Genomic DNA, 18,098 nt, shown 5'->3' on the forward strand with positions numbered 1-18,098 from the left:
TTCCTTCTTGAAGATTGTCCAGCCTTCCTGGACCCGTTTGCCCTTCAGGACCGTCTCCCACGGGACTCTCTCAACCAACGTCCTGAACAGGCCAAAGTCCGCCCTCCGGAAGTCCATGGTTGTGGTTTTGCTGCCCCCCCTCCTTACTTCACCAAGAAGCGAGAATTCTATCATTTCATAGCGTGGTTTCCCTACATGCTAGCTATAGAGAAGGTGTAAAGGTTTGCAGGGTAACACTTCAGTTGAAAATAGGCCTAAATTTGCAAACAGGAAGTTGGGGGGGAGGTTTGTAAGGAGAAAGAAAATCTATTATTCACAAAAATTAATCAAGTTAAAGCTATTTATCAGGTGATTTAGATGAAGTAGGTCATTAACACCAGCTGGATTACGGGCTGCTTCATTTGATTAGTGAAATACTGTATGCATAAGGCACTTATTTTAGACATACATAGCTATGCCCTGCTGTCCAGGATAGTATGCACTGATTTTGATAACTAGCAGTCGGCATTTTAAGAGTCTGGTCATTCTTCACATGGAGGATGGAGAAAAATCTGGGAGTCTGAGGATATGAGAAGGATCTTAATAATTTGGAAAAAATACCTTCTTGGGGGTCAAAGAGACTCGACTCTTCCAGGTGATGTTTGTGTATGGGCTTAAATAAAAAACCTAATCGTCATGCTAACTCGTGTGGATCCAGAACCTAATATGGGGCCCATTTGTATTATTCCCTCAGCCCAGTCTCACTAAGATGTAAGGATACATTGGTAGAAAGAGTAATCGGTTTGTTCAAAATTAAAAACATTGTATTTTTAAATTCCAGCTGTGATAGTCACGAAAAATTAATGCCTGTTGTGCTGGATAAAAACTACCACTACCTACTACCAGACACACAGGTAAGTGACATCCAAATTACCTGGCTGAGGTAATCTTTGGCATAGTACTTCTTTTGCAAATCACCGAATATGACTGGTAGCAAAGTGATATGACTTTGGCTTGTGGTCACAATTTTACATTAATTTCAATGAGATCAATGACAAAAAAGGTATTTTGAGCTTCTATTATTGCACTCACAGAAAGATAATTGTATTTCATTAATATGTTCTGATTTTCATCAGTAGATCTCAAAATACTTTAAAATGGTCTCATATATATTTGGGATATGAGGCACGGATGCAGAGATGTATCCAAAGTCTTCCAGCAGACCAGTAGTCGAAGCAGGAATGGAAACCAGGGGCTCCAGTCTTAAGGTTTTTCTATACTTTTCATTTGTAAGAATGCCCTAATACGTACTTAATAACAGTATTTAAGAGGAAGTTCATACAAGGAAAATACTGTAATTTGTGGTGTAGTTCATATCTACAGGAGGCACTGGATAATGAATGTTAAATTATAGAAATGACAGTCATGTGGCTTGCTACTTCTTATTCCCTCCTAAATAACACTTTTTTTAATATTATCTATTCCTTCATTTCACAGGCAAAGGAGTTAAAACGTTCACATTCAAAACCCCGGAGTAATTAATTTTTATGTCTCCAAATTCCACCTCTTTGTTAATACTAGTCTGGGCTGAATAGATGCTGGTTATTTTGGTTGGGTTAGGAAATCCTTATAATCCTTATGTGCAGTACAGAAGTTAAATAATCTGTTTCGCTTCCTATTGTGTCCAAGCCCTTAAAGCTGTGTGACAGAACATTGATTGACAATCCACTTGCTGATAACATGTCAACAGTAATACTACACCCTGCTGTGGGACTCCCTTCACAGCCTTGGCTTCTTTTTTTGTTGGTTTTTTTTTTGTGTGTTGTTTGTTGTTTTTTGTTGTTGTGTTGTGTTTTGTTTTGTTTGAAACAGATGGAACAGTTTCTGGAAGTGGTATACGTAATAGGCTGCATGTGCTTGCTGTAGGAAAGGCCAGAAAGTTTGGATTGTGGGCAATAAAGCAAGAAAGGAGAATGAGCCTCTCAGTAGAAACTGTGGCACAATTAAAATCCTCGCTGCCAAAAAGAACATAGTTACATATTCCTAGCAGTAGAGAAATCTCCCCAATGTATTGGAAGTCTCTGCCCTCTACCGGCATTCCTGAAGATCAGCCTCAACTCAGCTGTGGGAGTCTGATCATATCCCCAGAGTCCTCACAGAGTGTTGAGACTGGCCGTATTTATAAAGCAAATCCTTTAGAACATAGTGTTTCAGGAAGTACAAGAATGACAGTGTCTGACAGGGATCTAAATCTCAAGTGACATTTGCTATTGACTTCTGCAATGCTTTTCAGATGTCTGCCTACTTCTCACCTTGTTCAACACTACAAGGGTTAGTTTGAAGCATCTCTGCATGCCATTACAGTCCCCATCTGTTTTCTTCCAGCGAGCCATTACAGGGAAGAAGAAACAAGATAATAAATGTTACTTTTTGTTGTGGTGGTGGTTTTCATTCCACTATAAAAAAAAATCACGCTTGTTTAGCATAATGAATTATTTCAACAAAAGGTTTCAAAGTGCAATTTTGGGTTAACAGAACTACAACTGTTGAATGACTCAGCTACCATCATATTTGTAAACCATTCCATTGCATTTACAGTGCATCTGTTTTCCTTGGGTGCAGAGCATCATTTTAAACCTTCTTTTTGTGGCAATTGTTATTAGCTAATTGGTAGAAAAATAATATTCCCATAAAAATATAACTCTGAAAAACTAATTAAACCTGTTGGTAAAATATGTGAATTTCACTTCACAGTGAAATCTGAAAACGTTTCAGACTCAGTCCTGCAATGAACCAAAAGTTCTGCAAAGCAACAGGACCGTGCATGGGTCAGGCTTCGCAGGATGACGGCCTCAGTCTGAACAGCAGCTCAGGTTCTCACCCACTTAACACCTGTGTATCAGGTTCGCGTGGCAAGGTTTTGGTAGCAGGGGGCTACAGTGGTGGCTTCTGTGAGAAGCTGCTAGAAGCTTCCCCTATGTCTGACAGAGCCGATGCCAGCTGGCTCCAAGATGGACCCGCTGCTGGCCAAGGCTGAGTCCATCAGTGACAGTGGTAGCGCCTCTGGAATAACATATTTAAGCGGGGGGGGAGGAAAACTGTGCAGCAGCAACTGCAGCCGGAGAGAGGGGTGAGAATATGTGAGAGAAACAACTCTGCAGACACCAAGGTCAGTGAAGAAGGGGAGGGAGGAGGTGCTCCAGGTGCCAGAGCAGAGATTCCCCTGCAGCCCATGGTGAAGACCCTGGTTGGGCAGGCTGCAGCCCATGGAGGTTAACGGTGGAGCAGATATCCACCTGCAGCCCATGGAGGACCCCACACCAGAGCAGCTCCTGGCAGGACCTGCGTACCTGTGGAGAGAGGAGCCCATGCTGGAGCAGGTTTGTTGGCAGGACTTGTGACCCCGTGGGGGACCCACGCTGGAGCAGTCTGTTCCTGAAGGACTGCGCCCCATGGAAGAGACCCACGCTGGAGCAGTTTGTGAGAACTGTAGCCTGTGGGAAGGGCTCACATTGCAAAGTTCTTGGAGGCCTGTCTCCTGTGGAAGGGACCTCATGCTGGAGCAGGGGAAGAGTGTTAGGAGGAAGGAGCGGCAGAGACAACATGTGATGAACTGACCACAACCCCCATTCTCCGTCACCCTGTGCCGCTGTGGGGAGAGGAGGTAGAGAAAATCCGGAGCAAAGTTGAGCCCGGGAAGAAGGGAGGGGTGGGGGGAAGGTGTTTTAAGATTTGGTTTTATTTCTCATTATCCTGCTCTGAATTGACTGCTAATAAATTAAATTAAGTTTCCCCAAGTCGAGTCTGTTTTGCCCGTGACGGTAACTGGTGAGTGATCTCTCCCTGTCCTTATCTCGACCCATGAGCCTTTCGTTATATTTTCTCTCCCCTGCCCAGCTGAGGAGGGCAGTGATAGAGCGGCTTTGGTGGGCTCCTGGCATCCAGCCAGGGTCAACCCACCATAGCCTGAAATGTTGAAAACAGCTTCTTGCCCAGTATTCAGAGGTCTTTGGATTTGTAATGATACTACTGATATTCTTCTGTACAGGTCTCTTTTACACTTACTTGTGCTTTATTAAAATCTACTTTTTCTAAATCTGTAGGAGAAAAAAATATTCATACCAAACGGGCCTGTCCCTGCTGCCACGGCATTCGGGCAAAGACATATTTTGTCTCTGCACATTTGTATGTGATGCTATGTGTAGCAGCCACCCCAGTTTGAGGTAATTGCACCTATGCGTGTATGGATGTACCATGTAATTGCATCATCTTTTCAAACACACATTGGCTCGGGTCTGGAAACATCCCTTTTCTAAGAGCAAGGGGTAGACTGCTACTCCTGTAAAAACCAGAACACTAAGCACAAATGGGTTAGAGCGTAAGAGCAGGACTGATCTGCGTGGCACAATTTGTGTTTTATTTCTCCCTGGACCTCACCGATCTTTCTTTAATAAACAGTAGTATGCATCTTCAAAAGAAGGTTGTATAGAAAAGTGCCTTACTAAATTGGATCTATGCATGTGAATTTTTTAATATGACACCAGTTGTATGGTCCTAAACAAAAAAATGGTAAGTTCAGCTGCTTAATGTATATGAAATTAATACATATTGCATTCCTTAAATTAAAGGAGGATAAACGTCTTACTTCTGCAGTATTACATTGTTGTTGATGGTGCCATATAAATACTAAAATATGCTGAACAATTCAGGGGTTCTCAACAACACTGGAGCGGAAATTCATCAGGTATTGCATTTCTGTAAGAAGCACTAAGTTGTCCCTGCCCATGGCAGGGGGGTTGGACTAGATGATCTTCAAAGGTCCCTTCCAACCCAGCCCATTCAGTGATTCTGTGAAAATCTTCATAACAGACCTCCAGTCGGGGGGGGTGTGTCTCTGTGTGTGTGTGTGTGTTTACTATGGATTGACTCCCTGCAGTTCCCACAGACTACATCTCTCCTTCTCATTGCAGCACCAACAGATCTCTCAGCCTGCTGAAGGAGCCAGCCAACCCAGATGTTTGCAGTGTCAGGGTGACTTTTTTTCCTAGACAATTACGTAACTGGAATAAAGTTTGTAGAGACACAGGATGAAACTGGTCACATAAAGCCCCTTTTCCATCAAACTCCCCAGGTTAAATCTCTCACCTCTAGCAGCAAGCTTGACATACACTTGCCAACACCTTCGTTCTCACTCTCAAGCTTCAATAACACCATTTTCATCTCTTTCCACTCATACCTGCAACTAATAAAAGTTAATAATCCAGTCAACAGACTTCCATTTATAATTGTTTTAACACTATTCACTGTTTCACAGTCAGCATATTTCACCACTCTTAACATTGCTACAGTCAACATATTATTTTTTCCAATAGCTGTATTACCGCTTCTTATCCAGTAGGCACCAGTACAAGTTGAATGAGGACACTGAGGTAGACACCTTTTATGGAACAGAGAAATTGCTCATTTTCTACCGTTCTTCCGCCTTCAAGCAAGAGTGGAAGAAGGAAAGCTCAGTTGAGGACAATGTTCCTGTTACTACATTCACGCTCCATTCAACATGGATTTCTTCCATCTCATGCGTTTGTACAGCTACTCTGTCTTACAATAACCGTAGCCTTTCATTTAATTAGCTGGGTGAGAGCAGCAGTCGGGATATGCACAGCAGACTCCTGAGAGGTGTTGAACCGGCACTGGAGCCGGAGCTGCACACGTACAGCGGCACAGAGAGACTGGTGGCACTGCTTCATGTTCAGCACAATCCTAACACAGCTGTTCTGCTTCTAGACCTGCGCTGGCGCATTCATGCAATGACATGGAGGGAGACAACTAGCCAGGTTAGGTCTCCACGAGCTTAGTGACCCTCTCCTTCACATAGTGTGGACACCTCCCCCGTTTTTGAGGCCCTAGCTCTAGTTGACACTGGCAGAGCATACCTGAAGCATGTAGGTCAGAACCACAGATTTGCCTCAGGTTTTCCTACCAGGACCATCAGGTCTTTCTAGTGAAGAAGGAGGAATCAGCCTAGCTTCTGAAATGCATGGATCGCACCTCATTGTCTTTTTGTGACCTTTTGTTCTCTACCAAAATTTAAAACTGGTTTCCTTCTTTCCTCCTGTATATTCTACTGGTCGGAGAGGAAGGCATGGTCTGTGCAGCAGGTAGACAAGGCCAGCGGCAAGAACAGGACCACGCTGCTCAAGCGACACAGGCAGCCCCATGGCCTGGGGTGTGCAGCCATGGACGGCACCGGCCGCAGAGCGGTCTGGAGGAGAGCCCGGGCTCCCACTGGCCTTGCCTTCGGGGGTGCTGGCACCCAACTGTACTGGGCAGACTGTGAGAGAGGCACCATCAGCAGCATCGAGCTGGACGGATCCTGCTTCCGGGTGGTACAGGAAGGGCTGCACGGCCTCTCGCTCTTCACCATCGGAGAAGGCTTTCTGCTCTGGAGCACGACCTCAACCAATGGCTCCAGCAAGATCTGGCACAGCCGGCTGGAGCGGGCCAAGAGCTGGTCGTTCCCGATGGAGCAGGAGTTGGTAGCCATGAGGATTTACAGCCCGTTCTCACGGGAAGGCACGAACGGCTGCGCAAAGAGCAACGGGGGCTGTGCCCATCTCTGCCTGCCCAATCCTGCAGGGCGGCTGTGCCGCTGCTCCCCTAGCTACCACCTGGTGCATGGGGTGGCATGCGTGCTGGCACTGCCCTGCCTGGCCCCGCTCCAGGCCTGCTCTGACCTCCAGAGCTGCATCTCTGGAGGGCAGGTCTGTGACAGGCGCCCTGACTGACTATGATTCTCAGGGTTGGTTAGTCACAACCTTCCACTTAATTCCACATGACCAATGACCAGCCATTTGCCTTTTTCACCAGGTTATTAACATTAAGGTCCAGGTATGTGTGCATAATCTATAAAGGATGCCTGAAAAGCTCCTGTAGCCCTTAGCAAATACAAGATTCGCTGCTCGTCTTAGTCCCATTTGCTGTTATCCTCAGTCGCAGCAAGTTATGTAAAAATATCCATGAGCCATACAGCCTGCTGGGTCCTTGGCCCTATGCTCTTACACAGCTGTAGAAATGCACATCTGGAATCCCAGCTGTGCTCCCTTCACCATTCAAGAGTTTGATCTGCTCTTCAGAGAGTTTCCGAGACACAATTCAATAGGTGTTTGCAAAAAGACAACACAGCAACTTGAAAATTCAGCTAGCTTGGCAAAGGGAAGCCTTCCAATCATGTAAGCTTGTAGTATGACAGCTCTTTCCTTTTCCAGAATAATCGAGTGACACCTTAGTGTTTCATTCCTTATCAGCGCCTTGCAGTTTCTGTCTGTACTCTTAGCCTGTAGAAATTGCTGGTCAAACAGTATGGCTGCAAGTCTTCCATTGAAAATCAAAAGCAGCTTCATGAATTGACAGTTCTTGACAGGACATAAAAATTCCCCTCTACACCTTCGCATCCAGCAGAACAAAACGAGTAAAGGCACAGTCATACGAAAGAAGGCAATCCTGCAGCCGTATCACCATGTTAAAAGTGACATGGGCACATGTGAGCTTTTCCTAGTGGGAAGATGGGAAAGGTTTCCCGACTCGTGGCGGTAAATCCTTCCCCAACACAACCCTGAAGTTAATTAAAAAAAACCACAAAAGCGCATAGAGAGAATGTACATATAACTTTGCATGTTCAATTGTTTTCAAGATGTTCCAAGAAAACTGACAGCACTGATTCCATGTAAGCCTATGCTCAGAATAGGCACTCTGCAACCAAACTGTATTTCCACATAAAGTAGCTGGATTAAAGAAAACATTTGCTCCAGCCGAAGGCCTGCCTCTAAGCATGGCTAGTAGCTCTTCTGCACCTCTACCACAGAAATGTGTTTTACACAGCATGATCGGAAGGAAATAAGTAAAAAAATAAGTCCTTTGCCATAACTGAACTGCAAGTCAGTTAAATTGATTAAAGTGTTATCCAAATATTTGGATTACAGTGATGGAGACAGCCCAGTTCATAAAACAATACACATTTATTTAGCACAAAAAGTTCCATATTCAAATAGAAATGTGTGTATGCTCTTTCTAGTACTTCTTTACAGCACTTTGCTTTTTCAAAAAGCAAAGAACCATCATGACTAACACAAAGACATACTCATCATTTGGCAGAACGACTCTTTTATCCTACAACTGTAGGCCCAATAGCAGCTTATAAACTGTAAGGCAAATTAGGAACTCCTTCTCAAGTGAGTAATCTCTATACAGTTCCATTAACTCAAGTGGAACATTCACAAGAAAAATGTTACAAGACTAGGACATTATGACTGTAACATTTCCTATTATTACAGTCAACATAATATGCAGGGCGGGGTTACATTCTCGTACAGAAAAAGACAGATAGACTACTGAAAGATTCACAATAAGTTGCCAGAAACACTTACTGACACTTTCTCCACTTACACTAGAGAAAAAAAATTCAACCATTATATATGTGATTACGTGACATAATTAAGCACAATTCCCATTTCAGAGAAAACAGGTAAGTCGACAAATAATGCTCAGAATTAGGACATCTACAGACTTTAAAGCCCGCAACTTTCATTTAGAAACAAATACTCAATACTTGTTGGTAAACAAATGCTGATAGCTCACAACTGACAGCACAGAAATATTACTTGAAATCTGGTTCCATTAATGACGTAACTACAATAACTGGATACAGAAGACCATCCAAATTATACTGGCAGACAGATTTTCTATAGCTTCTCCTTTGCTGAAGTTCCACCGTCTTAAGTGACTGACATCAAAGATGTGCTGCAACTAGTTCAGTCTTCCCTCCTGTAGTTATCACCTGGATTAGACTCCCTGAGTTTGGTCGATTCTTTCCTGTTACCCAGTCAAAAAAGGTTCTGTTTTAAAATAAATGGATAAGACAGGGTGAGGAGGAGGAAAAAAAAAAATACTACTATCAGGTATATTGACAGGAAGCATAAAATAAAGCCTATTATTTTTTCTTATTTTCCTATTGCCGTCTCTAGTGATTTCTATGTATGTTGTAAACTAGCAGTGCGATCACTGGATTCAGACCCTCAGAGCTGGGCAGAGGCCCAGAGCAATCCATTGGGCTCTACAGCGCACACACGGGATTTTCAGAACATCTCAAAGGAAAAGGCCAGGAGCTTAAAATGTCAAACTGGCAAGCCAAAGTGGCAAGTTTTTTCCAAGTTAAAAAAGATTTTTGAAAAGGGGAAGGAGAGGCTACTTAAGTTGCCTTTATAGTATATATCAGAAACACAGATTTATGGCTAAAATAGAGTTGCTAGACCCATTATTCTGCCAACAGGCCATTATAACACTTCGATATTTAACTGTGAAATTGTTCTCGGCAGAAGCACAGAAAGCCTTAAGACATCCAAAATAGCGCCGAGTAAGATGCACTCATTCTCAGCAGCACACCAGAACACTCCTTATCAAAATGTAATACAAACTCCATACTCAAAATACAATACAGAAAGTGCAGTATATTTTTCAGGTCCATCAACCCTTCCAATACTGTAGACATAGCAACTGCCATGTTGGAACGTCCTGCTATCTGATGCAACGACTTCCAGGGCACAAAATTCAAGTGCCATATAGGAAAATATATGTCTTGCATCCTTCCCAAGATGCAGATGTTCGCAACACTTAACAACACTGGATGTTTTTCTTCCACAGCCAGTGAGATTTTCAGTTTTCAAAGCTGGATTTAAAGTTTAGGGAATTAGAATCCAAGAAGCAAAACAAACCAATCAATCTAATTCTCCCGTAAGGAAAAAAATACTTCAAAGTTAAAAGAATGAGTTTGTAAAACCACAACATCTGGCTAAGCAGTCTCTGGAGCACAATAAATTAAAGATCTTTTTTTGAACATTTTTAGGCCAACTAAATTCAATTGATGGGGCCCTTTTAAAGAGCTACAGCAAACAGCTGCACAGGCTTCTCACAACAAAACACCATTTCCCACTCTGACGTCCAACTTAAAAAAAAATCACAAAAAAGGAAATCCAATGTCAGAACTCAACTACTCTCTGAACAATTAGCAATAGGTAAATGCAATTTCAGTGTCAGTTCTAAAAGACTTTAAATATGTGTAAGAGTAAAGCCCTTTACAATGTGTGAATGAAGATTCATCTTTGTTTTCCCTCAAAGAGGCAAGACAGTTGTGTCCTTATTTTCTTCCTTTTGACAGCTCACCTCAGCAGAACTTTTGCTACTCCCCATCACGTCGCAGAAAGCAGTACTTACGCTGCACCTTCTCTAACTGAAAGGAATGAGAAACAGTACACCTTATCATCTCAGCCTGCTGTTGTATAAGCTACAGTTGAAGTTTCAGCATTCTGCAACATCATTCAGGACAAGCCTTTGTGGATGATGGAAAACAAAAAAATCATGTCTAAATTTTTTCTAAACAACAGCAGGAATTTTGCCAGCTAAGAAGGTACCTAACACACCATAGACTGGGCAGTAAAGAGTGTTTAAAAGAAAAAATCCCACCAAAGTTTATATGCCTATTGAACTAACACACCATAGACTGGGCAGTGAAGAGTGTTTAAAAGAAAAAAAAATCCCACCAAAGTTTATATGCCTATTTGCAGTTTACCTTTAAGCCAGACTACTGTCTCCTACATCTGCTGTCTGCAATTTAATTTGTCTACAGGCTTTATGAGATTCCTCTGGCTTCCAAATGCTTAAGGCTATCTCCCTTGTCAGAATAACTGGTGCAGAGATGCTGAAGTTGATGGAGTTGGGCTAATTTTCTCCAGTTAAGAAGCCTGTGCAATAAACCCAATGTGATTTAGATACATAAGCAATGAGGGGATGACGGAAGGAAAAAAACACCCCGATCCAAGACAGCAATTTAGAAAGCACATGCAATAAGATGCAGCAGCAAGAGGGACAGTGAGGAACTGCTTAGTTATCACACAGATACTCACTCAGCAATGAATTCTAAGGGTGTCCAGGAGCTGAAATCTGCGTCAGGCATTGATTTCCTGTTTGCTGGTGTATCTAAGGTAACCCTGTGATTAAAAAAGATAAGCCTTTTATTTATACATCATGTTTCTGATGAGCATCACCTGCTTCTATTCATTGCCATAACATGCTTGACTTTTATACCACGTGGTATGGATTTCCCTTGCACCCTCTACATGTGTTAACAGCATATAGCTATCAGTTTCAATGTATATCAAAGGCTCCAACCTATAACCCCTCACCTTCCTGGCTCGCTAATGACATCCCAATCACTCAGCCCACAGCTCCCTTCCAGTCCCTCTCATGCAGACAGGGAATGGCAGTAATATGCTTGTTCACATGTACTGCACAGCACATACGCACTACATCCATGCTTTCAAATAGCCTCATGCCAGCTGCAAACGCAGAGATTAAGCGCACAGATTAAGCACACAAGCATAGGAAGTTTTGACTTCGATGATACATATTTACGCCACATACAACGATATTAAGGGGTGAAATTTTCACAACTCCCTCACTGAGATGCTGTTGACAATCCAAGGTATAATTACTCTTTCAAAAAGTCACCCAAGAACAGAGTTTTGCATGAGAACTATGCAAGTGCAGAACGCCCAAAAGTCCAGTGATCTTGGCATCTGCCTGTCTGTAAAGCTCTGTAGAAGGTGGAGTCAATTATCCAAACACTTTTAATGCCATTGCTCTCTGACATGAAGAAGTGCACATAAGAGTGTGTATATGAGAAAAACAAAGCAGGGAGAATTCAGGTAGTGTTCCAAACCCCTATACAGAACTCTTAGTTCTGGGTCCTGAACTAGATATGGACCTGGCAAAAAAAACACTTTTAATTTTTGCAGCAGAATTGGTAAATTTAGACAGTGAAGACCTACTAGACCATCCACTTTTTACTAGCTTTCCTCACCAAAAAGGAGCTGTGACAGGCAAATACAAGCTAAACTTTTTCTTTTCACAGATCCTCAAAGTGATCTACTTTTAGTGATCAAGCATAGATATGCAGCACCTTATGAAGAATCATAGAATCATTAAGGTTAGAAAAGACCTTTAAGATCATCGAGTCCAACTGTCAACCCAACACCACCATGCCCACTAAACCATGTCCCTAAGCGAAGAAGTATTTTTAACCAAGTCAAAACTTGTCAAGTAATCCTTTGCTTTATTATTATCACACAGCTAAGTCTAAAACTGTGCTGAACAGCTCATCTCATTTTCAAAGTTCTGTCTATACTGGGGGGGGGGGGAATCATCACACATTAACGCATGGCTACAGTTAAACTGCTTAAAAGTGAATCAAATTTTAATCCTAACATCCACTACTGTTTTGCAAAGGAAAAGAAAAGAAGAGAATTTAATCATTTTTAGGGTGACTCGCATATCATTTTGTTCATACATTCAAGATGCCTCCTTTCTCTGTGAAACTGTAAGTAGGTCCAAGAAGCTGTTTGGGTACTGTGAACATGACATCGCAAGCATATCCATGTGCCTCTAGGTTACAGCAGTAATTAAATAAAACAACGCAGGCAGAGGCAACTATGCAACCACTTACGGTAAAACGGCAACAGCAGCAGAACCAGATGGCAAGCCACTATTGGCACCCGCTAAACTCTGACAAAGCTGATGCACTGCTCCCTTGGCCATGCCATAGCCAATCATCCCTAACAATTAAAAACAGGCAAATTAGAGCACAATCAAAACAGCTCTCAATATCATCAGTATGACGACAGAAACTCAGATTGTTTGATGAGTATTAAGTTTAAGACCACTTACCACAGCCAGAACAGAATCAGACTTTTAAAACATATCAAAACATACGTATTAAAAGAAAAAAGGAAAAAAAAAAAGAAAAACCTCTTACTAGACATCCAGGAGCTATCACAGAACACAGTTTACTCAGCACTACAGAAATAAGCAGCTTACCAAGTTAAGTATGTTTAGTTAATGCACCCAAATGTACCCTGAAGGATGGGACCTACAGGGCCAACCTTACAAATCTAATAGAGTAACTGTGAAGATGCTCATAGACATTAATAAGGCAATCATCCATTAATTTCAGTCACATGACTAAGGTATTTATTTGCAGGTTTGGACCCAAACAGACACAGCTCACTTCCCTCCAGAACTGTAATTCACTTGGTCAGCATCCCAAGTCTGACAGGCCCTTTGCAGAAAACTACAAAAAAACCCTCGTGGTAGAAAGTTACTAGACAACCTGCAGGGAAAGCAAACGTCTTCCTAAACACTGCTGCTTTCTAGGCAGACAGTATTTAGCAGTTTAAGAGCAACATAAATGAGAGCATAAGGCTCTCATGGTCAGGTACAAGATCTGGACAATCAGGGTGCTATAGGTCTGAGATGTCTCATGGCATGCATCTGTCAAGCAGCCTAGACACAGATATAAGAAAAAATAAATGTATTTTGTCTACTACAACTGGATGCCTTTCTACCCATCTAGGTAACTACACAACCCCTTTCCAATGTTCCTGAGGAAGTATTTTGTATCAAAGTTAAAAAGGTAATTTTGCATTGCAGAAATGTTTCCATTATATTCAATTAGTCATATTGTATAACACCCAGTTTTATTAGGAGGAATCATGGGCAGCAGTAGCTAACTTGTTACAATAAAAAGTATTTGTATCTCTATCGTATTCCCCTCTTGGCTCGTCTAAACCAAACATTCCAAGTCTTCTTAAACCTTTTCATGCATCTACATTTCTTAGCCATCACTGTCAGACTGCTTCTGTAACTGTTTATATAATTCTCAGTATTCTTCAATTTGCATTACGTGAGTCAACATTTTCACATAGGAGAAGAAAAATCACACTAACAGCAAACAAGATGGTTCCTTCCATAATGGCTGGTAGTAACAAGCCCAACAAGTCATATTTACAAGAGTTGAGTAACAACTCTTTCCCAATTCTTCCTGATGTTAATAAGTTACATGTGTTTGCCCAAAGCACTGCTGGGTTTTTCAGAAAAATCCAGACTCATTGAAACCAGCTAGTTCAAAACATGAAAGCAAATCACCGATTCCTGTGTTGTGGTCCCTACCTCCCAAAACCACCCAAACAAAAAACATGAAAGTTTGCCAGAGTTCACATTTTTTCATTTGTATATGGTCAGTCAATAGTACACAGTAAATTATTCATCTGCTTATTCTCCTAAAATAAGCCTTTTATCTTCGGACTATGCCAGATGCAGCTGTAAACATAGAAGATAAATCATTAACTAGAAAATACAGCATATTTTTCCTGAACAGTTTTAGACACAGTTTTCAGGAATATTCATAAACTTTATAGTAAGTTTTAAAATTTTTGTCTCTGTGTCTCAAAATATTGCTGAAGTTACACTAATAAAAGATTGGGAAATAAGAGTATTTGTCTCAAAAACTTCCCTCGCCCTGCCTGTGGGCTTGTGTGTCGGTACCTTTTTTTTTTTTAAATTTAAAATTGCTCCCAGATTTCTTCCTCCATGCAGACCAACATGCTGAGGAGCAAGATGAAAAAACTCAATAAAGTTCATATTAAATAGCTAGTGGAGGGCAAAGCCGAAGGTCAACAAGCTTATCTATGTCTGAAGCAAAGGCAGACTGGAATCAGAACATGAACAGGACAAGCACATTTAACAGAATCAGCCGAGTCATCATCAATGGAAAAATTGGGCAATTAAGGACTCTGCCTTTCAGGACACAAATAGGAGATTTAACTTTATTTAAGCACTGTACTTACAGCTTGCTGTATGCTTCTATTCTTCATTATTTTCCAAACTTTTTTTTTACTGTATCATATATTAGCCAAGTACATTTCACCAATGCATGTCAAATATTATTTAAATACTGATTCTATCTGTTTGTACTCCAGCTTCAAGAGATTCAGTATTACTACCTGTAAAATTATACTTTCCTTAAGTGTTTCAGCAGCAATTTCCATTTGTACTAAATGTCAAGAAATTGGGGAGTGAAACCATTGCTTCACAAACAAGAACGCTCAAACTAACAGATAGCTGTAATTGCCGATGACCCAGCAGTTATCGTACATTGCATTTTACCTGGAGTTCCAGATAAAGCAGCTTGAGCTCCTGTCAAAGTCAAGAGGCCGCCTTCTTTGAGATGTTTTGTGGCTAGGTGGCTGGAAATAGTGGATGTCCAAATGCTCTGCTTCCACATCAGATCACAGTTTTTGTATAAAGCTGATTAGGAAGAGTGAAATTAACTAAAATTAAATTAACTAAAAGATAGAAGCCTTCTAACTCTAATTTCCTTATTGTCACACAGAATGCAACAGCACTATGAAAACATGCTTTCTACCATCTTCTACTTTCACACTGGGTAAAATATGAATTTATGTCTTTTGTATCTCCCTTCTCTTTGGGCTCCAAGTCCCAGCTCTACAGCATATATTCTAGGCAATTATCTGCTTTCTCACTACCAGAAATAAATAAAAAAAACCCAAAACACAAGATAGTTCCATTAGCTCTCCATTAATGGTTTAAAGATTTCCAAGTTCTTGAAACTCCTGTAGGGCTTGCTTCAATCTATGTCACGGATCTCAAAACTCTCACATTAGCCCCATCTCACCTTGTAGTAGCATGATTTCTCTCTTTCCGTAACTTCCTCAGCTGCAAAAGAGCTACGCTCCATTAGTATGCAGATAGAAGACTCCAAGAGAAAAAGGAGTTGAATAAAAGATATTTCTTATCACCAGATTACTTCATAAACCAAGAAACAATCTGACCGTCTGACAGTAGTTCGCTGGTATGGAATATTGACGGTGCATGCATCTGCACTGTACTAAGTGTGCATTCCAGTGCCCCTACATACTGGAGTGCAACCTCTGGTAAGGCAGCCTACCGAGGGAGGTACACCAATAACTTCAAATAAAAGCAAAATCTGAACTCTCATAATTGTTTTTTATTACCAATATCTGCATGGGAAAAGAAGAAAAACAATAACTAGCCATGTCAAAGATCTCAGTATTCAGAAAGAACCATTTCCATAACACAAGATGGACTAAGCATAAGTAACTCTGTGACATAAGCCAACCACCTATCCCAAGATATCCTGCTACCCTACCAACATCACCACTATCAGTTATGGTTATGATAAATTACCCTATTTAAAACACGGTGCACACTAATAACAATCTAATATAACACAACTGTGGTGTAAGTGTGTATGCCTTTCCATATTGTCTCTCTCTAAAAAGAAATCATTGCCTGCAATGTCCAAACTGGAAAGGGGGAAGAAAAGGACACATTTTACCAGATTCACTCCAGACAGAAATCAAGGCTGTTTTTTTCTTGTATCTCTACATTAGTAGGTAAAGTATAAAATTTCATTCTGAATATTACACGTTTAAAAGCTTTTTTCTGTAGCATGATCTCAGGTTATTAGACAGCTCCTTCCAATACTGTATTGCACAGTAATAGCTCAGAGAGCTGCAGGAGGCAACTGAGGTTTTATGCATAAAGCAATGAATTAGGAGACAACATCGATGTTTCTATCCAGCCATTTCTTATGTAACTTGCCTCACACAGGTAACCTCGGCAAAAGTTAGTTCATAGATAATAATGCTGAACTCCTTCATAAAGTGCATCAAGATTTTGCCGATGAAAATTGGTGCACCAAAAAGTATTACTGAGAATACTAAGCACTATGCAAATTTAACAGACAGGAAAAATTCAGCAAAGCACTAAGAAGCATTGTGACTGAGCTATTTTGTACTTTTACCCTCTTTTCTTCTTCTGGACTCGGGATGAAAGATGATGTCAAATATCTTTATTACCATGATTTGTAAGGATTCTTCTCAGATTTCATTCATGTGTTCACTAGCGTGCATGTACCAAAGGCTTACATTTAGCTTTGGCGCTGCCTCCAGCCCATCCTCCTGCTACACACAAGATTGCATCCACCTTTTCTTCACCAAGAAGCTTTCCAACCTCTGTTGTCACCTTGAGTACATAGAAAAAACATATTGAAAACACTGGACTGATGAAGTAACAAGACTGCCTTGAAGTTACTTTTTTCCAGTTATGTAGCCGAGTAACACAACACATAGCAATTTAAACAGCTGCAGAAAATTAACATTTATGATCTATGAACTCAAAACAAAATATAGATGAAAGTCAGACCGTACAGTGAGTGATGTCACTGGAAACAACTGATTTGAGCAGGACTGAAAGATCTGACCCTTACCTATATCATTCACAAAAATTTTTATTTGTGACTTACTTTTTGACAGGTTCTTCTCTGGGTATGGTGCTGTTTAATATGGGAAATGAAACTCCAGGTCTGACCAGGACTACTGGTGTAACTTTTGATGACAGTGCAAGAAATGAACAACTAAAGATTAGCCTTCTTATTGCTTCTATCTAGACCACAACCATCAGTTCGAGCCTGGCCCCTAAATTTGAGTTTGTATACTTTTATATATCCAGTATCTTTTTCTCTTTCAAATATAAGGCTTCACAGTTAGTAATGAATTTGTTGGCTATGAATTTTCTCTGCCCAAGTGAAAAGTAAACAATCTATCTCTCAACAAAAGAAAAAAATCCACTGGTTTTCACAAAGGCTCAGCACTGAAAAATACGTTGCAAACATTCTGTATTACTCTTTAAAAGCCTTAAGAGTTGTGTAGATATAAGGAAAACATATTGGCTAGCGATTCAGTTTATCAGTAAGAGAAATAGCTTCAAAAGTTAAAATTAAAGAAATAAACCCTATCTCTTGAGAATAAAGCAAATCAGTTTTTAGGCTAGCTTGGAATCTCCCATATTTACCTTTGTGGAAACCAGTGCATTCTCTAGGGGTCCCATCGGGGCTTAGGGCTTGCATGCTTTGAGTATACCATCTACCTACACACAACGCATTTAAGAGTTAGGATATTAGAAAGACATGTTGCATTTTAAGATGTCCTAATCCATCCTCATTACACTCAGTCCACGACTTTTCAAGTCACCAAGAGAAAAATAATGCAAAGCTGCCTTATGCGCTGAACCTCCAAAATCCCAGATCAAGCTCTTTCTGCATATTCATGCATGCATGCCGTTAAAAGGAAGTTACAAAAAAATAAAAAGAAGCGACGAGCAAAAGCTAGGATCTTCGGGTTCACAGTACG

General features: G+C 41.0%; 1 protein-coding gene across 1 annotated transcript; it reads right to left on the minus strand.

The window, feature by feature from the left end:
- Window positions 1-7,984: 7,984 nt before the first annotated feature.
- Window positions 7,985-17,037, minus strand: QDPR (quinoid dihydropteridine reductase). The gene is made up of 5 exons (XM_009279133.1): window positions 16,836-17,037; window positions 15,031-15,171; window positions 12,533-12,641; window positions 10,935-11,018; window positions 7,985-8,870 (listed from the first exon to the last, which is right to left on the minus strand). The coding sequence occupies exons 1-5, from the start codon at window positions 17,035-17,037 to the stop codon at window positions 8,765-8,767; spliced, it is 642 nt and encodes a 213-aa protein (XP_009277408.1). The 3' UTR covers window positions 7,985-8,764.
- Between the last annotated feature and the right edge of the window lie 1,061 nt (window positions 17,038-18,098).

This window comes from Aptenodytes forsteri, unplaced genomic scaffold (assembly GCF_000699145.1).
Source record: "Aptenodytes forsteri isolate BGI_AS27 unplaced genomic scaffold, ASM69914v1 Scaffold242, whole genome shotgun sequence".
In the NCBI taxonomy this organism is placed as follows: domain Eukaryota; kingdom Metazoa; phylum Chordata; class Aves; order Sphenisciformes; family Spheniscidae; genus Aptenodytes; species Aptenodytes forsteri.